This window comes from Brachionichthys hirsutus, chromosome 14 (assembly GCF_040956055.1).
Source record: "Brachionichthys hirsutus isolate HB-005 chromosome 14, CSIRO-AGI_Bhir_v1, whole genome shotgun sequence".
NCBI classification, from domain to species: domain Eukaryota; kingdom Metazoa; phylum Chordata; class Actinopteri; order Lophiiformes; family Brachionichthyidae; genus Brachionichthys; species Brachionichthys hirsutus.
This window is the reverse complement of record NC_090910.1, coordinates 2,838,148-2,863,035: the sequence shown is the minus strand read 5'-3', so window position 1 is coordinate 2,863,035 and position 24,888 is coordinate 2,838,148. Positions and strand designations below refer to the sequence as shown.

The following is a 24,888-nucleotide window of genomic DNA, read 5'->3' as shown; positions in this document are numbered from 1 at the left end:
CTTAAGGGCCCCTCGCCGCTCCTCGGGAATGGTTGAAATGCAGAGGAAAACATTCACAAAAGCCGCACAGACAGTGCTTTGTGTCAGTGTTTACCCCAAGATTAACAGGTTGCTTTGGATGTTCAGCATTATTTGTTTTGTAATATCTCATTAATACTTATGCTGTATCGTAGAAAGCAAGTTTCTTACCTGCAGGCTCCTCAGAGGAGTAAGAAGCCATAAAGCCACCGCTGGACATTGAAGCGTCACTGTGGAATACAACCGCCATGGAATTACTGGAGGAGCGCACCAGGGTACCAGCTGGCACTGTACCACAGAACCGCTGCAAGCGAGGGGCGTCATCCGTCAAGCCATTCAGGACCTGGAAGAAAAAGGTGCTATGTTCACCTGGATGTTCTGATTTGGTATCAGGTCAAGCACCAGGCCTTACATTGGAGTTATACTGTTCATTAAACCATTACTAGAATGTAAAGTAAATAAATCAACAAGTCGGTTGGTAGTGGGTGTCACAGTAAGTATACTACATTAGGTGTACTACAGTAGGTACACTACAGTTGGCCTCTTTCAAAACGGCCCTAAAAATACACCTTTTAGGGGGACAGAAACGGAAATAGTCATCACGACTCTCTCCGGATAAACTCCTCCCCCCCCCCCTTTTTTGTCCACCTACGTTGCACATATTAGTGTCTTTGTATTTTATTATTATTATAATTTATTGTAATTTATTGTCATTCGTTGCCATTTTGCATCTGTGGGGAAATTTATTTTAAATTTATTGTTAGTTTGCATCTGTGGTGTAAAATTATTTTTATTTTTCTATTGTTATTTTGCATCAATTGAGTAATTTAATATTGGTTTTATTTTTATTTGTATTGTTAAATTTGTATTGTTAATTGTGGATGATTTATGTACGAAGGACTTTCAACGGAAACAAGACCGCAAGGGCTTTTTTGAAATGCTCCTCTTAGACAGGATGTTTGACTGTACTTGTACTGTAATACATGCTACTGTGTGACTGTACTTGTACTCTAACATTCTATCTAATAAATATATTCATCATCATCATCAGGTGTACTGAAGTAGGTGTACAACAGTAGGTATACCGCAGTAGGTATACTACAGTAGGGGTGCAACAGTAGGTGTACTACAGTATGTGTAGTACAGTAGGTACACTACAGTAGGTATACTACAGTAAGTGTACTACAGTAGGCATACTACTGTGACACCGTGTTGTGTTGTGCACTGTTGGCTCACAGCAAGAAAGTCCTGACCATGATTCTGGTCTCACCTTGGCTGTATCCGTTTGGGTCCTCATAACAGCACTTCATCAACTATCAACTATTATGTCAAATAATTAATGTCAAACTTTAACAAAAGTTAACAAGAAATGTATTGTCTTATTAATGGGAAAAAAGGGGACTCACTTCAAGATAGTCAAATACGCAGGAAGGACCAGAATCTTCAAGCCGCAGATCGTTGATGGTGAGTTTGACCCGGCGACCTGGTGACACCACCAGCTCCCAGCGACAAACACGAGCATGTGGGTACAAGTTGGGGTAATTTGGGGAGGATATAGTTCCCGAGGGAGCATTTAACTCTCCTCCACACGCTGCAGAATGAGAGCAACAACATAAAATCAAAATCTACAGTGGAAAGTGGGTGTGGGAAAAAATATAAATGTAAATAGATAAATAAATATGACAACTTATCATGATTGAACAGTTGAAATTATGAAGCATGGAAGCAGATAGTAATTCATCATTGCATACATATATACCGTATTTTTTGGATTATACGTCGCTCCGGATTGTAGGTCGCACCAGCCAAAAAATGCATAATTAAGAAGAAAAAACCATATATAGGTCGCACTGGAGGATAAGTCGCATTTTTGGGGAAAATTTATTTGCTAAAATCCAACACCAAACAACATATAGCACAAAGAACATGCTAACACGTTTACCAAAATATCAGGTTTTACTCCGAATCACGAAATCCAAGGAAATCTTCATCCTCGGTGTCACTTTTGAACAACTCCCCCAACTCGGCAGGTAGACAAGACGCCGCTTCCTCTTCTACGTCGCTTACATCAGACTCGTCGTCAGTTGCAGTTCCAATTATTCCAGCCTTTCTGAATCCCGACAGGATGGTTTCGGTTGTCACTGAAGCCCATGCTTTGTTGATCCATTCAATGACTTCCAGGAAAGTTGCATGGCGCATTCTCCCGGTTGCCGTGAAGCTGTGCTCTCCATCCGTCATCCACTGCTCCCACAGGTTACGCAAAACTGACTTAAAGCTCCTATTCACGGAGATATCAAGTGGCTGGAGTATTTTGGTTAAGCCTCCAGGGATGATGGCAGGTATGGAGTTGAAAATTTTTAATTTATTTTTCAACTGTGGTGTGATGTGCGCTCTCATGCTATCCATCACAAGCAGAGCTTTGCGTGCTCTAAAGAAGCCATCCGGTCGCTTATTGTAGCACTTTGTAAGCCACAAGTTCATCATTTCTCCATCAATCCACCCTTTCTCGTTCACGGCGACTTCAACTGAGGAGGATTGGATTTTTGGCATGGTTTTTCGTTTGAAAATGACCATCGGTGGCAGTTTTGATCCGTCTCCACAACATGCCAGCACCACTGTGAAGTGTGATCTCTCATGACCAGTTGTAACGATATTCACACTTTTTTGCCCTTTCTCTGCAACACTTCGGCCCATGGGGATGTCAAAAGTGAGGGGGACCTCGTCCATGTTAATAATATGATCCGGTGTCACGTTGTGATCACTTACATGCTTCTCAATGAACGCGCGGAAACTGTCAACCTTGGCTTGGAAGTCCGCTGGCAGTTTTTGGGACAGTGTCGTCCTTGCTCTGATAGAGAGGCGTTTGCGTTGCATGAAGCGGTAACACCAAGAAGGTCCTCCCGCAAAGCCGTCTATATTCACTTCCCTGGCAACCACTTGGGCGTGGAGACGTAACTGCACCGTTGACAAACCTCTCCCAGCAGCACGTTGTTCAAGCACCCATGCGTGAACTCGTTCCTCCAACTGCGGCCACCTAGCATGTCGCCCGCGATTAGCTTTCTTTGTTTTCTTCATTTCAGTAAGCGTAACCTCCGCTTTTCGCCAGTCCCTTACAAGTTTTTCGCTCACTCCAAACTTTCTTTCTGCTGCTCGGTTACCGTGTTCGGCTCCATATTTCACTATCTGAAGCTTGTAAGCCGCGGAATATGACTTTCTTTTCGCCACCATTTTGATTCAGCCCCTCTAATTGGTGTTTATAGATAACAGATGTGACAGATAACTCCGACCCTCCAGAAACAGCGACAGATTCTCACAGAGTTCCCTGTAACACCTTTTATAGAAATGTTTAGGCTACTGTCTCTGCGCTCACAAATTTTGTAAAAAAAAAATATATATAAGTCGCTCCGATTTATAAGTCGCACCCCCGACCAAACTATGAAAAAAACAGCGACTTATAAGCCGGAAAATACGGTAGTTACATGTACATATTCCTTACTTGTTATTTTCTAATAACGTTTTGAAAATGATTTTTACCTTCAACGCTGGCTTCGAATGTCAAACTGAAGCCAGCTGCATTTCCACTGCTGTCACTGACAAAGCGGATGTAGGCGAAACTGTCAGACGTGTCCATGGAAGCAGGAAGAGTACTGCCGCAGTGCCGGCCCAGCAGGCGCCCTGCACACACACAAAACACCAGCCAGTTATATAATGCCACTTTTCCCCTTCCCTCCATGCAGGTGTTTTCTTTTCTTATATAGAAGCGTAAAGTTGAGACACTATCCATGTGCGTATGCATTTTTAAAAATGTACATTATATAGTATGTATTACAGACTACCTGATAAATGAACGTCAGAGTAATTAGCAGTGATGTAAACTAGAAAAGCACTCGGGGAGCGCAGACCTCCGCCAAGCACCTCAGTCCCCCTACATTGTGATTTACACAAACATTTATTGTCCTACATTTTATACACATTTTTAAATTCCTTAACGATGAAAACAAACCTTTACTGTAACAATTGGATTCACGTTGATATCATTAATAGTTTAGAAGTTATTCACTAAAAGCACACTTTCAAACTAGATCTAGATCCGTAGCTTTTGCAGACGCAACAAATCTGTTTGTCCACTACTGCCGGTAATTCCAGTGTCTTGGTAAAGGCCAACAAAAACAGAATCTCCTTTGTGGAGGTAGTAATAAGAGAGAAATTATTGAAAGTGTCCAAAAACAACATGTTTTTGTTGTGAAAATTAGCCACAAATTAAAATGGATCTGTCTCCTCGGCTATAAAACGACACTTGTTAGAAATCTCTATCTCTAAAAACAAAAAATGCACAGTAGGCCAAAATTGTTGTGTACCAGCCTTTTTTTTGAAAAATCTTGATAATATCCGCAGTAAGCATCCGATTCCACTCTTCCATTCCCTCTTCTCTCACTGTTGATGCACCTGTCTTCCTCCTCTTCTTCATCTGTCTATTCGACCCACAGTAATCCAGTTTCCAGCAGCGTCCTCTGGGTTAACAACGCCGCTGGCGTCCTCGACCGATCCGGTATGACTTTCTTATTCACATTGATTTGCATGTTGAATTTGGCACATTTTTACGCCGGATGTCATTCCTGATGTAACCTTCTGCATTTATCCGGAATTGAGACCGGCACAAGGGAGAAACATCCATCCATCTTGGATTCTTACCTGAGGCATTGTACTCTCTGATCTCAACATAGTCAGCAGTACAGCCTGGAGTGTTCTGCAAGCTGAAATTTCCATAGGTGAGTGTGAGATAGTGGCCTGTGGGACCCTCCAGGTACCACTCACAGCTGGAGCTGTCTGGATAGTTTGTTCCTGGGAAGCCAGGGCTGGAGACGACACCCCTCTGACCGATGAAGGTACCTCCACATGTAGCTGTGAGGAATGTGACATAAGAAAAATGAGAGGCAGGCCATTAGTTATCTGCTGTTTTTTTGTTTTTTAAACTGTCAAATATTTAAGTTGTTTTCAGTGAAACTCTATTAGCATTGGATCCTGATTTTTCAGAAAATAAAACAAGTCAAACTCAAATTCAAGCCATCCTTGTGGATTTGAACGGTAAGTTTTTAATCTTGATGCAGCCGCAGGTGGTGGAACAAAAGCTTACTTTAATGCAACATGTTCCCAGCTGAGATAGACCCCAGCAGACCTCTGACGGATAAGCAATACAAGAAAATGGATGAATGGATAGATAGAGCTCCAAATATAACAAGATTTACCTGACATTGAGGAGCCACGTGCATACATATTGTTACGCCTTAGTCAACTATGCTATCGTTTGGTTCTCTATTCAATAAACTACACTTGTCTTTAGAGAGCTAACTATTTTCAGAGTGTAATGGCCACGCCTACCTATGGAATACTTTGCCTTGAAGCCTTGGTGGGTGATGCTGGTGTCAGTGCGAAATCTGAGCAGCATGGAGGAACCTGTTGAGCGTTGGGTGGGGGGTCGGTTGCTGCCACATAGTCTTGAAATTAACTCAGCGTTGGAGGTTGAGCCGTCACGCAGCTCTAGGTAGTCGTATGCACAGCTAAAAAAAATAGATACAAATAGTTAAAGATTCCCAAAAGTATTACTTTAAGATGATAATATGTGAGAGTATTACTGATCACCAGGGTTTCCTCTTGTGAAAGTTAAACTTTATTTTTAGGTCTCAAAACTGGAGACTGTCCGACATTTGTCAGATTATTACATTGGGGTACATGCATAAAGAAATATTCTGATGAATGAAACAAATACCGAATTTCAATCATCATACTTATGGATGATGTCCATGTTCATCAAATGTTCTGTAAGCTTTTAGTTAAAGGGACACTCCTCCAACCCTGAGCAGCAACGTCAGTGCAAATGTCATGTGTTTAACTCAAAGGGCTGTAAAGGCTAATAAAGTATACCTTTTGTATCAATTCATTGTGATTGTCAATCCGTAAATAACATGGTGTTCCAGTCCTTCTCTTAACACTGATCAACTATTACTAAACCATTATTTGTATTTATTTATTATTATTTATTCTGCTAATCCTGTAAAGTGCCTCGAGAGAATTTTCTGTTGTGGTCTGGCGCTATAGAAATAAAATTTAATGTTGGTAATTCTGGATAAAATTTCTAAATCTCAAATTTCAGCACGGAAACCCATTATTTTAGCGTGTAATTCATGTTTAAAATATAAATGGCCCTTCATACAATTTTTTTTTTTTCTAGAAATGTCCAACAAATATCCGTGATCATGACCATTACCCATGATCCTTCAGCAGCTAAATGGCCTACAAGGGGTTACAGGCGTAACTTCAATTGAGTCACCTCAAATACTTTGAGAATAAGTACAAATAGCAACATTTACAAATGGCTGAATAACAGGTGGACATTTTTATCCAAGTAATTACCCCACATTTCTATTGAATGTAGTACCACCAATCATGTTACTCATCAATTTTAAGATGATCCAGGACACCATGGTGATGAAAGTGATGACATGTGATTATTAATCATTACAACTCTTTGAGATGAACACATGACATGTACTGGTGACACATTATTACTTCACTAGCGCAGCCATGAGAGACACTATTAATGCACATTACTTGGCATGAATACATTTAAAAAGCGTCCATAAAAATCCTGGCAACTGCTAATTTTTCCACATCTAAAAATATAATATGTATAATATGTTCATTTTCCCAACACTACTCTGAAACTATGTGTTCAGCAGTAAAGAGCCAATACAAATGCAACAAATGCAGTTTCATACCTGCTAACTGGCTCGATGTAAAACTCATCTTCAAAATCAATTTGGACAGCTTCTCCATTAGGCACAGTGATGACCCAGACACAGTCAATATTCTGCGGGTAGTTCTGAGGATAGTTGGGTGAAGTGATATACCCTGGAGGATCATTATCAATCAGCTCAATGAAGCCTCCGCATGCTGCAGAAACAGAGACAAAAGAATTCAGGCCAACGTTATGGATAAGGCTTATAGACACAGGCGGCCCTCACATAAAGACGTACTCATTTAAAGACCACTCCGAGTTACAATGGGCTTTTGGAAATTTTGAAGTATATGTTTAGGTGACAACGAATCACTGTAACGACGAGCAGAATGCACTGCGGAGTCGTGAATGAGTACGTGTATATTTACTGTATAAATTATCTATAAAAAATGGCAAATAAAAAAAACTGGTTTGTACCCTGACTGTGTGCTTGAAAGGTAAGCTTAAATCCGCTGGCCTCATTTGTTGCGTCAGACACAAAGTGAATAAAGAGGTGATTGTCAGTAGTCTGGAGGAGGGAGGGTGGACTTGACCCACAAGCTCGTTCCCCCAGTGGTGGAGATGAACCATCAGGGCCGTTCCTGAGCTGTGGAGACAGCAAAAAATGTATATAAATGTGGTGACATAAACTTTCTACAAGTGAAGACTTCAGACATAAAAGTTCATTTACCAAAATAATTTATCTTTAAACATACTTTTAGAACAAGCATGATAACAGACAGACTGTAATCAAATTGATGCTAATTTCTAGAACCTACCTCCAGATAATCTCCTGAGCAATGAGCTCCATAGCCTTGAATCTGGTAGGGCATCTGAAAGTTCACAGATATTCTGAAGCCAGGTGTTACTCTTACATGCCAGCTACAGTTCAGACTAGGCGGGTAGTCCTGGGGGTAGCGAGGACTTCTCACCGTACCTCGGTCTACATGCAAAAGGCCACCACAGCCTGAAAGCAAACATGCATTTTGATTATTTTTGTGACTGGTGTCGGGTCGTGGGAGTAGCGTGTGCCAGGGGTTTTACAAAAACCATGTCAGAGTGCATTGAGTACTAGATTATACTCATAGAACAAACAATACTTCCTAACTGAGTATATTTCAACATAAATAAATAAAATGGTCTCACACAACTTCCCAAATATTTTTGGATATTGCATAAAGTGTTTGTCAACTTGTTTCTGCTGTATGACCTTTAGAGTATGATGCATTAAAGCCATCGCCGTTAACACTGCCGTCTGAAGAAAAGTGAATGAACATGGCATCTCCTGTTGAATGGAAAGTGGATCCAAGGGGTTCACGCCCACATACAGTAGCCAAGATGGGGGACAGACTGGTTGCACCTAAGAACGCAAACATAAACACAGAAGGGGATCGTAAGGTCTCAAGAAGAAGAAGCAGGCCATTTACAGGCATTCAATTCAGTTCATTTTATTTCTATAGCGCCACACCACAACAAAAAGTGACCTCTGCCTTTATCTGGGCCTGGGACCGGCACAAGGGAGAAACTGGCAATGTTAGTTTGCTCCTGCTAACCCAGGGGTGGGAAAACCTTTTTACTCACGGGCCACAATGGGTTCTAAACTGTGACAGAGGGGCCGGGCCAGGAACAGATGGATGGAGTGTTTGTGTGAACTAATATAAATAACATGTAAAAGACATTCAATGAAATGATTTGGCCTTTTACAGGTAGCATTACAGAGAAAAAGGTAAAATGAATGAGGTTTATAATAACATTTTATTTAATGATATTATTTGGACAAGTTTGGCGGGCCGTATATGGCCCCCGGGCCTTAGTTTGCTCATGTCTGTGCTAACCGCACTACCCATGCTACCCATGAGGCTGCATTAATAACATTTTGTACAGTATTGTAATTTAATTAAAAGAAATTCACACAAGACATATTTGAAGAGTAATTTCTGTTTCCTTTTCCCTTGGAGTTTTCATGGCTCACCATCTCTTATGACAAGGCTGTCAAAGTAACACATCGGGTAGTCCTCTATATCCACTGACAGGAGGTTCAACGCTACAGTAGAGTCGGGCGAACGGATCAACCAGGTACACTCCTGGTTAGGAGGGTAGCTTTCAGGCCAGCCAGGAGAATAGAGGAAGTTGGGAGTGTCTCCCGTCATTATCAGTCCACCACATGCACCTGTCAGCCACGGAAAGAGAAATGTTCAGTTACATACCGGTATGTATTCACATCCATCCATCCATCAATCAATCAAGTCTTTATTGCCGTGCATACAACAATCACATAGAGCAGTTACTAATAGTGAAATTTCTTTGTTTGTAGACTCCCTCATCCTGAAAAAAACTAGTAGAGTGATAAAACTAATGCGATAGAGGGCTAAAATGTGTCTTAACATTATATACACAAAAGTAAGAAAAAAAAAATGAAAACACAATCTAAATAAACCATGTGCAATTTGGCAGCAGTGCAGCTTTAGAGTATCCTACAATGAGCTGAGTCGTATGACCCGAGAAAAGAAGCTGTCTTTTGTGTGTTGGTCTGGATGCTGGGATGTCAACCAGACAGCAGCAATGGAATAGCTTGTGGATGAGTTGATGTTTCCAATGGACGTCTTCTTACACCGCTTGGAGTAGAGCTCCTACATGGAGGGCACCACCATCCCCGTGGCATGACGGGGATGGCTCGACCCCCTGGATATAAATCCACTCGAGACCATGGTGATGAGTTGAATGAGTGGCATCTTACTGGTTAAACTTTTTTTCACACAAGCTGCATGACAAAATGAGCAGTTTTTATATCATGTCTGCATCACTTTCTCAAATTGTCAAATGCATATTCTCCCTATATTTCACTCTCGCCACTTCATGCATGCGACTTGATGAAAGGATTATATTGTATGTTTGTAAAGATGAAGGTGGATTCAAGGTGTAAATTCCATCCATTCAAACATTTGCTTGTCCTTGACACAGGACACTGTTCTGTCAGGGCTAGTAGTTCCTTCCATGTTCTTCCAAAAAAGACTGGCAAAAGAGAGGTGCAAGACGAGGAGCATTTCCAAGTCTCCACATTTACTGGCCATTGTGTCTCACAAAATTGGGAAACCAAAAGAAATTGTAATAATAATAATAGGTACGCTTTGTCTGACCTGGTGTGATAGTTGGTGTTGGTCCAGATTCCTGGACAGCAGTCCATTCGACAAGGAAGCCTCGTCCTCCCACCACAGAATCGGACAGGAATCGTAGGGTGATAGTGCTTGAAGAACTTCTAATGGGAGGAGGCAGTCCTAGGCCACAGAATGTGCCTATGGGATAGTCATGAACACTGGGGCCATCAAATATCTGTGGCGAAACAAGGATGGAGGGCAGAATGAGTGTGGAGATCTTGTTGGGCAGTCGTCTCTACCAGCGAAGGTGGCGCAGGTGATAGAGCGGGTAGTCTGACATCAGAAGGGACGTGATTTCTTCCAGACGTGTTTCAGGAGGTGATTACAGACCTGCGCAAACTACGAAGGATTGAATTGATGGTTTATTTAGATGTCACCTTTAAACTGTTACTTATCATTTTCATTTATCCAACAGTAAAAACCAGATCCCCCAGACATAATTTTTAACAAAACTATTATATCTTCTTATTGGACTTGAATGGGGAGAGCAACAACACCTTCACTAGCTTAGCTATTATCACCCATCCATCCATTCGTCCGTCCATCCATCCACTTGTAGATGAGACGACCTGAATCACCTCTGGCCACTTTAGCCACGTTATGGGTCATAGGGGTTGCTGTAGCTTATCTCAGCTGTCTGTGGGCGAGGCAAGATACACCCCGGACACTTCGCCAGCGTATCGCAGGGCATTTGCAATGCTACTGTTTTTAATGTATTTCAGTACTGTACCGGAGTGATCAGTTGACCTAAATCTCATGTTTTTGGAGGTGTAAGGAAACTAGAGAACCCAGAGAAAACCCACATAGACATGGGGAGACCATGCAAATGCAAACTCTGCGTGGAATCGAACCCAGAACCTTGTGAACGTATCAATCAAGAATATCTTACCTTTAAACTGTCATAGTTGCAGTTAGAAAGGTCCTCTATGTCCATATCCAGGAAAGAAATCTGAACGTAGCTGTCTCCTTCCACAGATATGGTCCAGCGGTAGTTGGCAGAGTTAGGGTATGTTCTGGGATAAAGCGGTGATGCGACCTGGCCAAAGTTCCCCATCAGATCATTGCCATACACTTAGAGACAACGAGGAAGTCAAAGAAGTTAGATGTCTCCCAAATTAACCGGGACTGGGGGCGAGATCGAATTCCTATGCCTAACGAGGGTAAGTAGACAAGCAGCATTTCTGATACGCCCACGCCCTATGGCGAAGTGATTCAATTCGGCAGGGAGGTGAACAGCATCCGTAACCACAGTTCTTATGGCACGGCAAAAACCTGACCCTACCCGTAACCTTAACCCATAACCCTAACTCTAAATGCATATTGGCCCTCGTCAGGCTCGTCAATTGGATAGGAATTTGAGGTACAAGATGCATATGTTTTGTTGTGGTGGTCAGTCTCGTTTCAGCCTTCCTGAACACCAGAGGCAAGTGTGCAATAAATGGAAATCCTTTGCTGGCGGTTTGCACTTTATAACATAATCGCAAAGAGCCGTGAAACACATACCCAAAATTACTAAACATTGAATAAAGATCTCCTGAGAAGCACCATTCAGACTATGTTGAGCGAGGTTAAGGCACGGTAAAGCCCAAGCCACACTCTCGTCCGAAGAGGGGTGTGATGAACCTCAACTCATTTGCATTTTATGCCACAGACACAGATGACCATGACCAGAGGGGTATAAAACATCCTACAATTTAAGATCTGAGTGATGTTTTATGCAAAAAGTTCAAAGACTTTGTAAATACAATTTCTTTTCTAAATTGCCATTCAGAATCTGTTGAAATGGTAAAATCTTATCAATGTAAAATGAATACTGACGCAAACACTCACAGTGAGAGAAGGTAGCTCTGAATCCTGGTCCACTTATGGAAGCATCTGTTACAAATTTAATCCACAGGATGTGACCAATTACAGAGGTGAAGTTGGAGGGGAGTCGGCTTCCACAGAAACGACCAACCAGAGGCCCGGTGGAGTTGCCTTCTCTGATTTCCAAGTAGTCATTTTGACAGTTATAAGATGTCTGCAGGTGAAAGATACTGAACAAAGCAAAGAGGACTGTTACTGACATTCAACAGCAAAGCTCCATTTAACACCAAACAATATGGAGACATTGGTGGGATCAGCAGTTTACTAACATAAACGAAAGCTGGAGACGATTCCCTGGCGAGCTTCTGATGGTCCACACACACTCCACATTGGACGGATAAGCGTCGGGATAGTTGGGACTATTGAATGCTCCACTCTCCATCAGCAGATCTCCTCCACAGCCTAGTAAATTGATAAGTAAAGATAATGTTTAAGTTTAGAAGGAGTAGGGTTAAATAAGTATTTACTTCTTCCTACTCCCTTTCGCTCATGTAAATTGCATAGTTAGTGCATTATGGTTATTATTTATTGTTTGAGTTATTGTTAATTAATATTACATGTGCTGCGTGTGTGTGTGAATATGTCTTTACATATGTGTGTACAGTATATATATGTATTTATGTTTATGTATATGTGTGCGCATGTATTTGGCATTGTTTTATCATTTTATTCTTTGTTGTTTACGTGGTCGAAATAAATAAATAAAATAAAATAAAAAATAAAATAAAGGACACAAATTAGAAATCATTTCTGTTTGTCCTGTGAAATAATTTAAAGCGTGCCCTGGCGCGTTTTACTTGAGGTGGATGCCGAGTAGATGGCTCGGAAGCCTTTTCCGGAAACAGACTGGTCAGTAGTGAAGTTGACCACCAAAGAGTTACTGAAAGATGTCACTGGATGAGGTAATTCTGAGCCACAGTAGCGTCCTGAGAAAAGTTAGAAGAACTAAAGGTTACAGTTAATTTAACAAATATCACTGTTAAACAAATGTGGACCATTAACATAGAAACACAGAGCATATGTACCTATCGAAGGTGCCTGGTAGTTGTCACCGTCCAGGATCTCTACAGCATCATGGGAGCAGCTGGAGGACATGATCTCCAGCTCAAAGTCAGTGAATGACAGCGTCACGTGGTTGACTGCTCACACACAAAGTCAAACATCATAAGGATACTTTATTTTTTACATAACATGTAAACCCTGATTCCAAATATACACTGAACAAAAATATAAATGCAATACTTGTTTTGCTCCAATTTTTCACGAGATGAAATCAAAGATCAAAGACTTTTTCTATGTACAGTACACAAAAAGCATATTTCTCTCAAATTTTGTTTCCAAACATGTTTTACAGGTCCCATATTCTACCCTTTTTCCACAAGTTACCACAGTTCCCAGACACTTATATGAAATATCTCTGACAGTCTTTGGTCAAAATTGCAAACAGATGCTGCAGGACAGCGTCCCTCTTGTCTGTCTGAAGTCGCTCACTCAGAAACGGGAGCAACAGGGGGAGACTCATTTCTCAAACACGGTGCAATGATACGTGAATAAATGGTAAATGGACTACACTTTACAATCAAGCCTCGCATTCACCCATTCACACACACTCACTCACACTCCAGTGGGTGAGTGCTGCCATGCAATGCGCTGCCAGACCCAATGGGAGCAATTCGGGGTTCAGTGCCTTGCCCAAGAACACTTTGACATGAGGACAGTCAGAGCTGGGATTCAAGCCACCGACCCATTGATCACTGGACGACCCACTCTACCAACTTAGCCACAGCCGCCCCATTGATCTCAGGACGTAATAAAAATATTATTGTGAAGGCTTTATTTTACATTCTCCTTCATCTACCATCTTGTCGCACCAACACAAACATCTTACACATCTAAACTAATAGAGCGTCTGTGGTTTCAGCTCGATCTGCCGGAGCTGGCAATGAACCCACACAGCGCAACGATACGCAAATTATACGCTCTACTGCGAGCTCCTCCTGGATGATAGAGCTTCTCACCCGATCTCTAAGGGAGAGCCCAGCCACCCTACGGAGGAAGCTCATTTCAGCCGCTTGTACCGGCGACCTTGTTCTTTCTATCACTACCCAAATCTCGTGACCACAGGTGAGGGTAGGAACGGAGATCGACCGGAAAATGGAGAGCTTCGCCTTTCGGCTCAGCTTCCTCTTCACCGTGACGGATCTGTGTCGAGTCCGCATCGCAGCAGACGCTGCACCGATCCTCCTGTCTATTTCCTGCTCCATAAAGCATCTCGTTCAAAGTGTTTATCACACACAATCTTTTTTTGCCAACTTTTGCCACCAAAAATAAACTTTATTCAGGGAAAATGCCGTAGAGTGTGGACAGGCAGAATGCAGACACGGGGACGCATGCACGCATGGTGCACATTCCCCGGTTTGACGTAAATCCTGGTCATATTTCTTCCAGACGTGTTTTCGGAGGGGATTACAGACCTACCCAAACTACGACGGATTAACTGGCTGGTTTATTTAGCTGTGTTTGGGTTTATAATGATCCAAAATCACCATAATAGTGTAGAAACATGGGGAAAGTGAGTTTTTCATAATGTAGGACCTTTAAAGGGAAGAGGATTAGCAAACGATCACATTTTTATTTGTTTTATACAACATCCCAACTGCTTTAGAATCTGGGTTGTTCCACAATATTCCCTTTTTAATGCTTGACAGCTGATTTAGCTCACATGGTTCCTGTGCTCTGATGATCCAACTACAGTTCAGACTTGGTGGGTATGGCGATGGGTACCGTGGCGATGTGATGGCTCCACCGTTATCATCCGTTACAATGGCTGCCCCACACACTGTTGAAAAAAGTACAAACAATCCAGATGTACAGCATCTGTTTTCCTTATATTCTATATTGTATGTATGTATTCAGCATAGGAATGTGACATCTGGTCACAAATGGTCACTCAAGACACATGTTGAGAAACAATCAATTCAGGTGCGAAGTACATGAATCAGAGACGACCTGTTACAATCAGATCACACAGGACAGATGATAATAGCAGGTTAAAACAGGTTCTATGTGCACTCAAAAAGGTCAAGAAAGAAGAAAGCTTTATGTTTTCGTTGATACACTGCAAGCACACACACAACAGGCCCCTTGAAACACACACATGCAGGGGCCCTAGCATGCGGAGAGGGAATAGGGTAAAGACGCCGTCAGGTGGGCGCACCTGGAGCAGTTCGGGTTTGCAGTTTGAAACTCACCAGCAGAGAAGCGAGCGCTGAAGCCACGGTGGCTACGACTGGAGTCAGACCTGAACCGAACATAGATGGTGTTCTGGGTGGAGGTAATCGAAGGAGGAAGACTGGTGCCACACACACGGGCAAGAAGAGCAGAAGACATCGCTGGACCATCATAGATCTAAAGGACAGACCCAGAGTTTCAGGGAAAATGTATCTCAGTCAGAGCACAGACTGAGTCTAAAACCAATGCAAATGATTTATTTATTTTTGTTCTTCTGATAATTGTCTCCACATAATATACTGCATACATTCTTATAAACAGTTTATGTTTAAGATGTCATGGTTGTGTTGATGCTTAATTTGCTTGGTTGATTTTGCATTCCTCCATTTTCACTCCTGTCTCTCTTTCATTGTAGAGTGTGTGGCGTTGAAGAGTGGACTGGCTGAGCCAAACAAGACACTCCTGATCCTCATCCCTCAATAACTTTCAGTTTTCTCTCCCTTAGTTCTCAGACAGATTATTCTTTTGCTTGGTGTGTATGTCTCTTATTCTTATCCTGTGTTCCTGTTTCCCTGTGTCTTCCTCTGGCTCCTTTGTATCTCATAGGTTGTTTTTTTTTTTTTCTGTATTATTTTGGGTTTTTGGTTAATTGTGACATCAGTCAGTCCTGCATTGTTTTTTTGGAGATTTTGGATTTTAATGCCCTAGAACAGGGGTGTCAAACTCATTTTCTCCGAGGGCCACATCAGCATTATGGTTGCCCTCAAAGGGCCAGTTGTAAATGTAACATCGTGTAAATGTAACTAAATATAATGTAATGTAAATAAAATGTAACTACTCCTTAACATGCTGCTAAATAACTGTATTTACTACTACATACTTAATTAAATTATAAATATTACATATGCAATTGCATAGTTCTAAAAATATATCGATTCCTTACTGCTGTAAAAATATCCGCCGAGGTTATGTAATCGCCGGCGTCTGTCTGTAATTTGTTCTTCAATATCTCCATTGATTATTGACCGATATTTAGGGAATTTGGCCCCCCGGGCCTTGAGTTTGACACATATGCCCTAGAATGTAAATACGTGTCCAGCAGCCTGATAGTGCACAAACAAGCCTATTGTGACCACCAGTGAGCTTACTACAAGCTTCAGCTCCAGCCTGATCTTAATACTACTCACACAAATTCACCAGTAGCAAGGATGTTATTCTCTACACTCACTGTGACAGCAGTAAGGATCAGTGCAACAGGTTCATGGCCTTTTTCACCCACAAGGTTGACACGATACGCTCTTCTTTCCCGGCTTTGTCCTCCCTATATCCAGGAGATCCCTATATCCAGCGGACACCTTCTCTCAGTTTAATGAAATGAAATGCTTTTATTAATCATCATCTGCTGACACACACAATGAAATTGAATTTTCACCCTAGAACAACGGGCCCCTTGAAACAACCACACACTAACACGTGCATCGAGGGGCCCTGGCACACGGAGAGGGAGTAGGGTGAAGGCGCCGCCATGGTCGGCGCACCTGGAGCCGTTTGCGGGGACGGTGCCTTGCTCAAGGGCACCTCGGCAGTGCTCCGGAGGCAGACTGGCCCCTCTCCAGTCACCAGCCCACACTCCATATTTCACCAGAGCTGGGACCCGAACCAGGGAAGCAGCGGACTTCTCCGCTTCCCAGCCCAGGGCCCAACCCACTGAGCCACTGCTGACATGACAAAGAGTCAGGCAGAGGACATCTTGAAAAACATGAGGCCATCTACATGTTCCGATTCCAACACCATTAATAAAAGCCAATATATCTGCCATCAGCCCACGTAAACCATCCATCCATCTTCCACCGCTTATCCATGGCCAGGTTGCAAAGGCAACAGTCTCAGCAGGGATTTGCAGACTTTCCTCTCCCCAGCTTCAGCACATACAGAACTATGCTGCCAGGATGGAGGAGGCGCAAATTGGACCACATTACCCCTCTCCTCCGGTCCCTTCATTCCCATTCACTACCGGATCCATTACAAACTTTGCCTTCTGACATACCAGTGCATCCATGGCACAGCTCCAGCCTACCTCAGATAACTCCTTGTTGCGTACACTATCTCCAGGCACCTTTGGTCCACAACCACCCATTGCCCCCACCAGCCCAGCTTCGAGCTCCACAATGGGAGACAGGGCCTGTGGAATGTCCTCCAGGACTCCAAAAAAATACTAGCACAGTTTTATTGTTATTTTTTATTGTATTTTTCTGCTATCTCTGTCTTTATCTTGCTAATGTATAGTTTACCTTTCTGTGTTATGCAATTGTTATTTCATGTATCTGTTGTAGCACTTTGAGATTTAAAAAAAAAGTAAAGTGCATTATAAATAAATAACAAATATTGGTATATTTTGCTCATTATTAAAGTTCATCGGACTGTTTTCCTTCGCCTGGTCTCTGCATCCAGGAGTCCAAACACTCCGCCTCATACCCGACAAAGGAAATAGTACACACAGTTTAAGACACATCTCCAGTCATCAATCATCATTTGGTCTTTTGACTTTTGCAGTTCTTTGGAGACACAAGTTGTGTCAAAGATTTTTTTTTTAAATATTGTTTTGGCACTTTTGTGCTACATGACTCACAGCCACATAGTCCCAGGAGCAGCTGCTGTGATGCTCAATATCCAGGTCAGAAAAGTTGAAGAAAACACGATGGTTGGGATCAACACTGATGACCCAGGAACAGTCCGCATTGTTGGGATAGCTGCTGGGATACATAGGAGAATGGATCTCCCCTGCTGGAGCCGTGACCGGGCCTCCACAGCCTGCAGGGGGGAGGACAATTGATGAAAGTCTGTCCGTGATGGCTTTTATCTACGTGTGTGTTTTGCTGCTAATGAAAGTGTAACTTATTCTACACTCCTGAATTCTCATGTCAGAGGGAGAAGTTAACGCACTGCTTCATTTAATCTTTGGAAAAGCGGCTGCGCAATGCAAACAAAATGCTAACTATCTTTATTGGGCTACATTGTTGGGCCAGTTTTTGAGCAATGCTCCATGTAAAAATGATTGACTGATATGCTGAGCAGTATGAAATCCTTAATCCCTCTGTGTATATGGAATGCTCTCAATAATGTTCACCCACCTCCCTGGACCTGAGCCCAGCTCGCATTGAAACCTCGGCCACTGACATAAGCATCAGATTTGAATCGCACTGTGAGCAGGTTGCCGGTGCTGGAGACATGCAGTGGACTAGATGTAGTGGTGCAGAGCTGGGCCAGCCGAGGGGCTGTCAGGTCCGGGCCTCCATACACCTGTGCAGAAGACAACATTTACCATTTGCAACAAATTTGACGTTGGAGCTGGATGGCAAAAAACATCCACTGGTGATGGTGAAAGGCTTTTCTCCTATTTGCCAGAAGTGATTGATCCAACTCGTTTCTGAACTATGTTACGTTTTTGTTTGTCTTGTGGCTTTTCCCTGTGAACATTTTACCCTTTTAACATGTAAAGTTATTTGTCATTACTTTTTTGATTGTTTTATTGATCTGCCAGAGGGCTGAACTTTTCCAGTGACTTCCACCGTAACCAGCTATATGACTTTAAAATATCATCAGGGAAAACCAAAAAGAGGAAATCTACCCACCTCAGAAATACTGCTATAAATATAATAGAAAAAAAAAACGTATGTTGTTTTTACTAACTAGAGACAAGTTCCAGTTCTTTCCAGCAGACTAATGTTTAATGAACCCTGTATTATACCATAGCACAAATGATGAGGGGGTGTTGTTTACTAAGAAAGACAGATCAACAGCTTACCTCCAGCACATCGTAATTGCAGTCTTGGTGGAACTCCACATCAAACTCATGTATAGTGAGGGTAATGCTGCTTCCAGCTGATGTTGTGATGTACCACATACATTCCCTGTTTTCTGGATATCTGTCAGGGTAGTCTGGGCTGTTGAATGAGCCACTGGGACCAGAGAGCTCCCCACCACAACCTGCAGGGCACAGTTATATTCGCCTCAAGAATGTAAAACTTGAGTAAATTTGAAACTGACAATGTTGCTTGAGATCAATGAGATTGTTTCTTCAGCCTTCCGTTTTCGTTATCTTGGTGTTGACCTGACTCCATGTGAGTGTAACGGAGTAAATATGAAGACAGTTAAATCCTGCATGAATGGGAATTTATTTATTTATTTTCTATTAATTAGGCCCGAGTGCCTATCTAGGCATAAGGGGCTACTACAGGCATGGGCAAACTAAGGCCATATGCGGCCCGTTGGGCTATTTGATCCGGCCCACCAAACTTGTCCAAATAATATCATTAAATTAAGTTTTATTATAATTAAACCCCAATCTTTGACCTTTTCCCTGTAATGCTACCTGTAAAAGGCCAAATCCTTTCATGTAATGGCTTTTACACGTCATTTATATTAGTTCACACAAATACAATATTCATCTGTTCGTGGCCCCGCCCCTCTGGATAATTTTAGAACCCATTGTGGCCCACGAGTCAAAAAGTTTGCCCACCCCCGGGCTATTGCAACGCAGAAGACGACAAAGTTGACAAGCACAGCTCGTCAACCCTCGGCATCCAACTTTGCCATGCTGTTGACGACAACCAACACACTCACGCACACACACACCGACACTCAACAGCACACACACACACACCCCGACAATAAACAACACACACGCACACACACAGACACCCACAAACACGTGTTTGTAACTGTCCGATTGTTCCCATCGGGCAACCAACACACTCACGCCCACACACACCACAATCAACAGCACACACACACACACCCCAACACGAAACAACACACACAAACACGAGTCAACTCGTGTTTGTGTGTGTCTGTGTGCCCCCACAGACGCGTAGCCCTCGTCGAGACCATTCCGAAAATGTATTTTGTGTAATAATCGCATACTCAGAAAAAAAGTTATATTGTTTTTGCAAGAATTCTTTATTTTTTTTAAGCCCGAGCGCCTATCTAGGCGTAAGGGGCTATTGCTTTTGCAACGCAGAAGACAACAAGTTGACAAGCGCAGCCAGTCAACCCTCGACAAAGGTGACGAGCGAGCGTCACCCGAAATCAGGAGTGCTGAGTCATCAGCAAACAGGAACAATTTGCAGTTACAGGCGGCATTCATGTCGTTAATGTATAGGAGGAACAGTAACGGCCCTAGAATGCTTCCTTGGGAACTCCAAGCCCTCGTCTACAGCTAAAGACTCAGACATGTCTAGTTGACCCTGGTGGAAGCACCCTAACCACATTCAAAAATTCAAAAACATGATGGGAAAGATTGGATCACATCTTCTGTATCGATCTGACGAGTGACTTCTTTGGGAAGGCCTGCTATTCTAGTTTGGAATAGATATGGTTGGAGCAATCCTTGGATCTTGGGAAAATTCGAGCCCACCAGCGCTTTTGTTTCTTTTTCTTTGGCTCCTGCTTCAGGAACTCCTCATCATTGAGTTGTTCCTCGTCAAAATACTTATTTTCCTCATCGATTGCTCTCCCGAAGGTTTCCTCATCCTTGGCGAGGCTTTTTCTGACCCGCTCGGCCGCCTTTTGGCGCTCAGGGTCCAGGGTCATTCTGACCTCATTGACCTCACTGGACTGACAAAGGGCTTCTCTCAGGTGGAACAGCTCGGTGGTGCTTTCTGTTGTATCGTGGAGCACCAATGGCATCGGCTGATACACCTCGTTCTCGGCATGGAGGTTCATAGTGGACTTCACTGTTTTTACACAAGACTCCAACTTGGACATGAGATCTATGCTGGCTCCAGACTTCAGACTCCCTCCGAAGGCAAGTTTGTGCTTTGGACGACTCTGTTGGTCCTCGACCAACCTCGCCAGAACAGAGATCTCTCTGTTCTTTTCCTTTGCTTGCAGTCTAAGTTCATATTGGCACTTATTAAGCCTTACCTGAAGGTCGCCATTGATTTTTAATTGGGCTTCTAGCTGTGTGTTAGTAGTCTTAAGAACTCTATCTAAGTTCCCCACTCTTTCTTCGAGCCGTTCGATTTCATCCAAGAGATTATCTGTGCTTATGAAGTCACTTCCTGTGTTAGGCGATTCGTTATGGCTATCCCTCAGCCTATTCATTTCAAATTTCCAGTAGCGTCTACTCGTATTGTTTGGAGCAAACAGCACTTGTGAAAAGCGCGCACTCATCTTTGAGCTGACACTATCGTTGCTGTTCATATTGTTCATTGATTTTTCTTCCAGATGGTAGAACTAAGGATGTTGTTGGGAGGTCATTTGCTTTATACCTTTCAGGCATTAGTCCTCCTTTGATGTTTGAAACATCAAACCCCTTTGTCTTAGACATCAAAGGAGTGAGTGAGTCTCTTCAACTAAAGGGATGGATAGTTAAAGATCAAAACCCCTTTAAATTCTCCATGAGAGCACTGACCTCCTCCAAGCAGCTCATTCTGCTCATAATTGGATTTTCACCAAAGTTGAATCATCTGTTCTTGATAATATTCCCAACATTTCATGAAAATGTAATCAAAATCAAACAATCTCTTTTAGATTCAATTAAATTAAATGTTATTTATATAATGCCAGATCACAACAGAAAGTTATCTCAAAGCACTTTACAGGAATAGCAGGGGAATACAGAACCCATTCAGAGGGAGCTCGTTCAAAGAATCGAATTCAGTGACCTTATTAATTAATGACTTTGCAGTCAAAGCAAGGCGCACGGCTTTCACACATTGGCTTTAATGAATAGAGAAGGCTGAAATATGTACTGCTAAACTATTGTGAGAATTAGAACCAGAGGACATTATTAGGCCAGAGCGCCTATCTAGGAGCAAGGGGCTATTGCTTTTGCAACACAGAAGACTGTCGACAAGTTGACGAGCACAGCAACCCTCGGCATCCAACTTTGTCATGCTGTTGACAACAACCAACACACTCACGCCCACACACACTGACACTCAACAGCACACACACACACACCCCGAAGCTAAACAGCACACACACAAACGCGTAGCCCGCGTCAAGACCATTCCAAAAATGTATTTTGTGTAATAATCGCGCACTCAGAAAAAAAGTTATATTGTTTTTGCTAAAATTCTTTATTAGGCCCGAGCGCCTATCCTAGGCGTAAGGGGCTATTGCTTTTGCAACGCAGAAGACGACAAGTTGACGAGCACAGCTCCGTCAACCCTCGACATTCAACGTTGCCATGCTGTTGACCACGACCAACACACTCACGCACACACACACCGACACTCAACATCACACACACACACCCCCCAACACTAAACTAGAAAGACAATCAGCGATTGCAGACCCCGCCTCCAATAGACTATTCGATCTTGTGAGACAGTAAACAGGGCTTCCGGATCAGAGGGGCCAAACCTGCTCTAGCTTGCTGCTCCGGAACGTACTACAAGACTCCTTCTGGACTCTTTTTCCCATCATGCCATTCGTGTCCCTCCCTCTTAAAGTGGCAGTTTACAGCACAGGCACAATTCCACATGTAAAAAATAATTCTAGAATCTGGATCCAGATCCGGATCCCCCATTCTCGGGGAGGACCGAGCCACGGACAGAACCTTGCTTGTGTAAAAATTTCAAGTCGATTGGGTTACTAGTTTTTGAGTTATGCGCTCGGACAGACAGACAGACAAACAAACAGACAAACAAACAAACAAACAAACAAACGCACCCAATTGCAATACCCTCGCCTCCTCTTCGGCGAGGGTAACAACACACACGCACACACACACACACACAGACAGACACCCACAAACACGAGTTGACTCGCTGCGCTCGTCATTTGACCACATATGAATGTATTGTTTACAGTTTTTAAAAATACGGCAATTCTTTCAATGCCTTGAATTGAATGAATTATTAAACTTACTGAATTGCTTTTTTATATCTATAAAATAACTACATTGTTTGCTTTTATTAATATAGTTAAAAATGAAATGGAAATGAGTGTAGAGTACATATAAACCTAAAATACTGAAACCAACTGAATGACATCATCTTGACCAGGCAACAATGAATCCAGATGCATCGTATCAGTGGCTTTAGCAGATGTTGAACATGAATTGAGATGCATGGTGGAAAGGGAGTTAATCGAATTGTATTGCATCGGAGGATTTATCAGATGTGTCTTGAATGAATTGGATCGTAACAAGTGTATCGAGATATGAATCGAATCGGACAGAGATCTGATTCCCATCCCGAGTAACCAGCGAGTGACAAACTACACAATTAGAATAAAAGAGGTATTATGATGAGAAAATGGTCAGGTGATCATACCCCATAGGCAAACGTGCTTATAATCACAATGTGGTTATGAAATGTCAATTATCTAATTACATAACTAAAATACAGTATAGAGGAGTACTATTTAAATGTGATACAGAGTTGTCCGATTGTTGCATCTTACCATTCTGGTACCACATCATTTGGAAGCCTGACCTAGACACAGAGGAGTCCGTTCTGAAGACCACAGTAAGGCCTGAGCTTGTGGTGCCGTTAGCTGGGGGCGGCGTGTATCCACAGAATGTACCAATCAGAGGCGCTTGATTGTTCAGGCCATTGTATAGCTAGGACAGCAAAATGTGAAGAAATGATATTAATACAGGGATAATAGTCACAAAAACGTACTTTACTTGTTGGTTGTCAAACATTCCTTTTCATCTGTTGAGACCATGTGGATGTAGGTATTCTGACTAAAAGGTCGGAATATGATTGATTGTAGTATTTTGTTTTTATTATTATTGGTTTATTTGGTAATGACAGATACAAAAACAAAGACAGATTGTAGAACTACAGTCTGATGTCTGCATCATGCTGCTCATAGCAGAATCTAATTTGCAGCACTTTATTCAATGGAAGACTAAACTCAGCAGTTGGCTCAACAGGGCCAGTTCTGGCCATTTGGATTAGGGTGGACTCTGAGAACCAATAGGTGGGCATCTTGGACTATAGGTAGCAAAATTACAAGAAGTAATTAACGTCTTGAGGTGGCAAAACTAGTCCCTAACTAGAGCTGAGCAATTTTATCGATTCTGTGGTATATATATCAATATTTTGTATTGATTTTTCAGCCATGAGTATCGATACATTAAGCCCCATTAAATCCTCCGTGTCCCACAAAAAATGACGTGGCGGGCCACATTGGCCCCCGGGCCTTGAGTTTGACACATATGATATACAGTATATGCAAATACATATCTACCTACCTTAATGTAGTCAAAGACACAACTGCTGGATGTCTCCAGCTGGAAGGCACTAAAGGTGTAGTTGACAGTGTTTCCACGACTAGCCTGGATGGTCCAGCTGCACAGGGAGTTGGCTGGGTAGTCATTGGGAAAGTTCAGAGACTCCACCACTCCATTGTGTTGAGCTGTGATGAGTATGTTCTCACATTCTGGAACCAAACACAAGAAACAGAACGCCACACCTGTTCAGGAACGGTGGGCGGCTTGGCCTCCAGCATTACTGGAGTTGTGAACCACTCATCCACCTCCTTTGAATTAACAGCTGTCAGCCACAGGATGGACCGATAACCTGGCAATCCCTTAAATTTGAGATAAGCCGATGTCTATTTTTACAAATGTTTTACTAAACGTTAGTAAACTTTACATTTTACTGTATATTATTAGTACGACTCTTTGCTTTTCTTTCTTAACATTCTGATGCACTCATCATACTTGTATTTGATAAATATTTTATTACTTCTTGAAATTCTGTTATTTTTGATTAATATAGAAAAAAATGTCTAAGGTGGAAACTGATTCAGAGACAGACTCCATGTGGCCATTTGACTACACTGATATAGGTGATGGATGGCTGGATGGATGGATGGATG

At 42.4% G+C, this 24,888-nt stretch overlaps 1 protein-coding gene across 1 annotated transcript in view; it reads right to left on the bottom strand.

Moving 5' to 3' along the window:
• cubn (cubilin (intrinsic factor-cobalamin receptor)) overlaps nt 1–24,888 on the bottom strand; it is a 64,470-nt gene that overhangs the window by 18,187 nt on the left and 21,395 nt on the right. The window contains exons 27-49 of the mRNA XM_068748207.1: nt 24,260–24,447; nt 23,461–23,620; nt 18,851–19,032; nt 18,177–18,345; nt 17,675–17,856; nt 15,066–15,222; nt 14,537–14,653; nt 12,840–12,953; nt 12,612–12,740; nt 12,084–12,216; nt 11,779–11,984; nt 10,838–11,019; nt 9,931–10,123; nt 8,766–8,963; nt 8,004–8,153; nt 7,573–7,760; nt 7,232–7,400; nt 6,795–6,969; nt 5,398–5,576; nt 4,711–4,920; nt 3,553–3,693; nt 1,425–1,609; nt 190–361 (exon numbers count right to left, since the gene is read on the bottom strand). Of these exons, the coding sequence (XP_068604308.1) occupies nt 190–361; nt 1,425–1,609; nt 3,553–3,693; nt 4,711–4,920; nt 5,398–5,576; nt 6,795–6,969; nt 7,232–7,400; nt 7,573–7,760; nt 8,004–8,153; nt 8,766–8,963; nt 9,931–10,123; nt 10,838–11,019; nt 11,779–11,984; nt 12,084–12,216; nt 12,612–12,740; nt 12,840–12,953; nt 14,537–14,653; nt 15,066–15,222; nt 17,675–17,856; nt 18,177–18,345; nt 18,851–19,032; nt 23,461–23,620; nt 24,260–24,447 (3,879 nt within the window). The remainder of the gene's footprint in view (nt 1–189; nt 362–1,424; nt 1,610–3,552; nt 3,694–4,710; nt 4,921–5,397; nt 5,577–6,794; nt 6,970–7,231; nt 7,401–7,572; nt 7,761–8,003; nt 8,154–8,765; nt 8,964–9,930; nt 10,124–10,837; nt 11,020–11,778; nt 11,985–12,083; nt 12,217–12,611; nt 12,741–12,839; nt 12,954–14,536; nt 14,654–15,065; nt 15,223–17,674; nt 17,857–18,176; nt 18,346–18,850; nt 19,033–23,460; nt 23,621–24,259; nt 24,448–24,888) is intronic.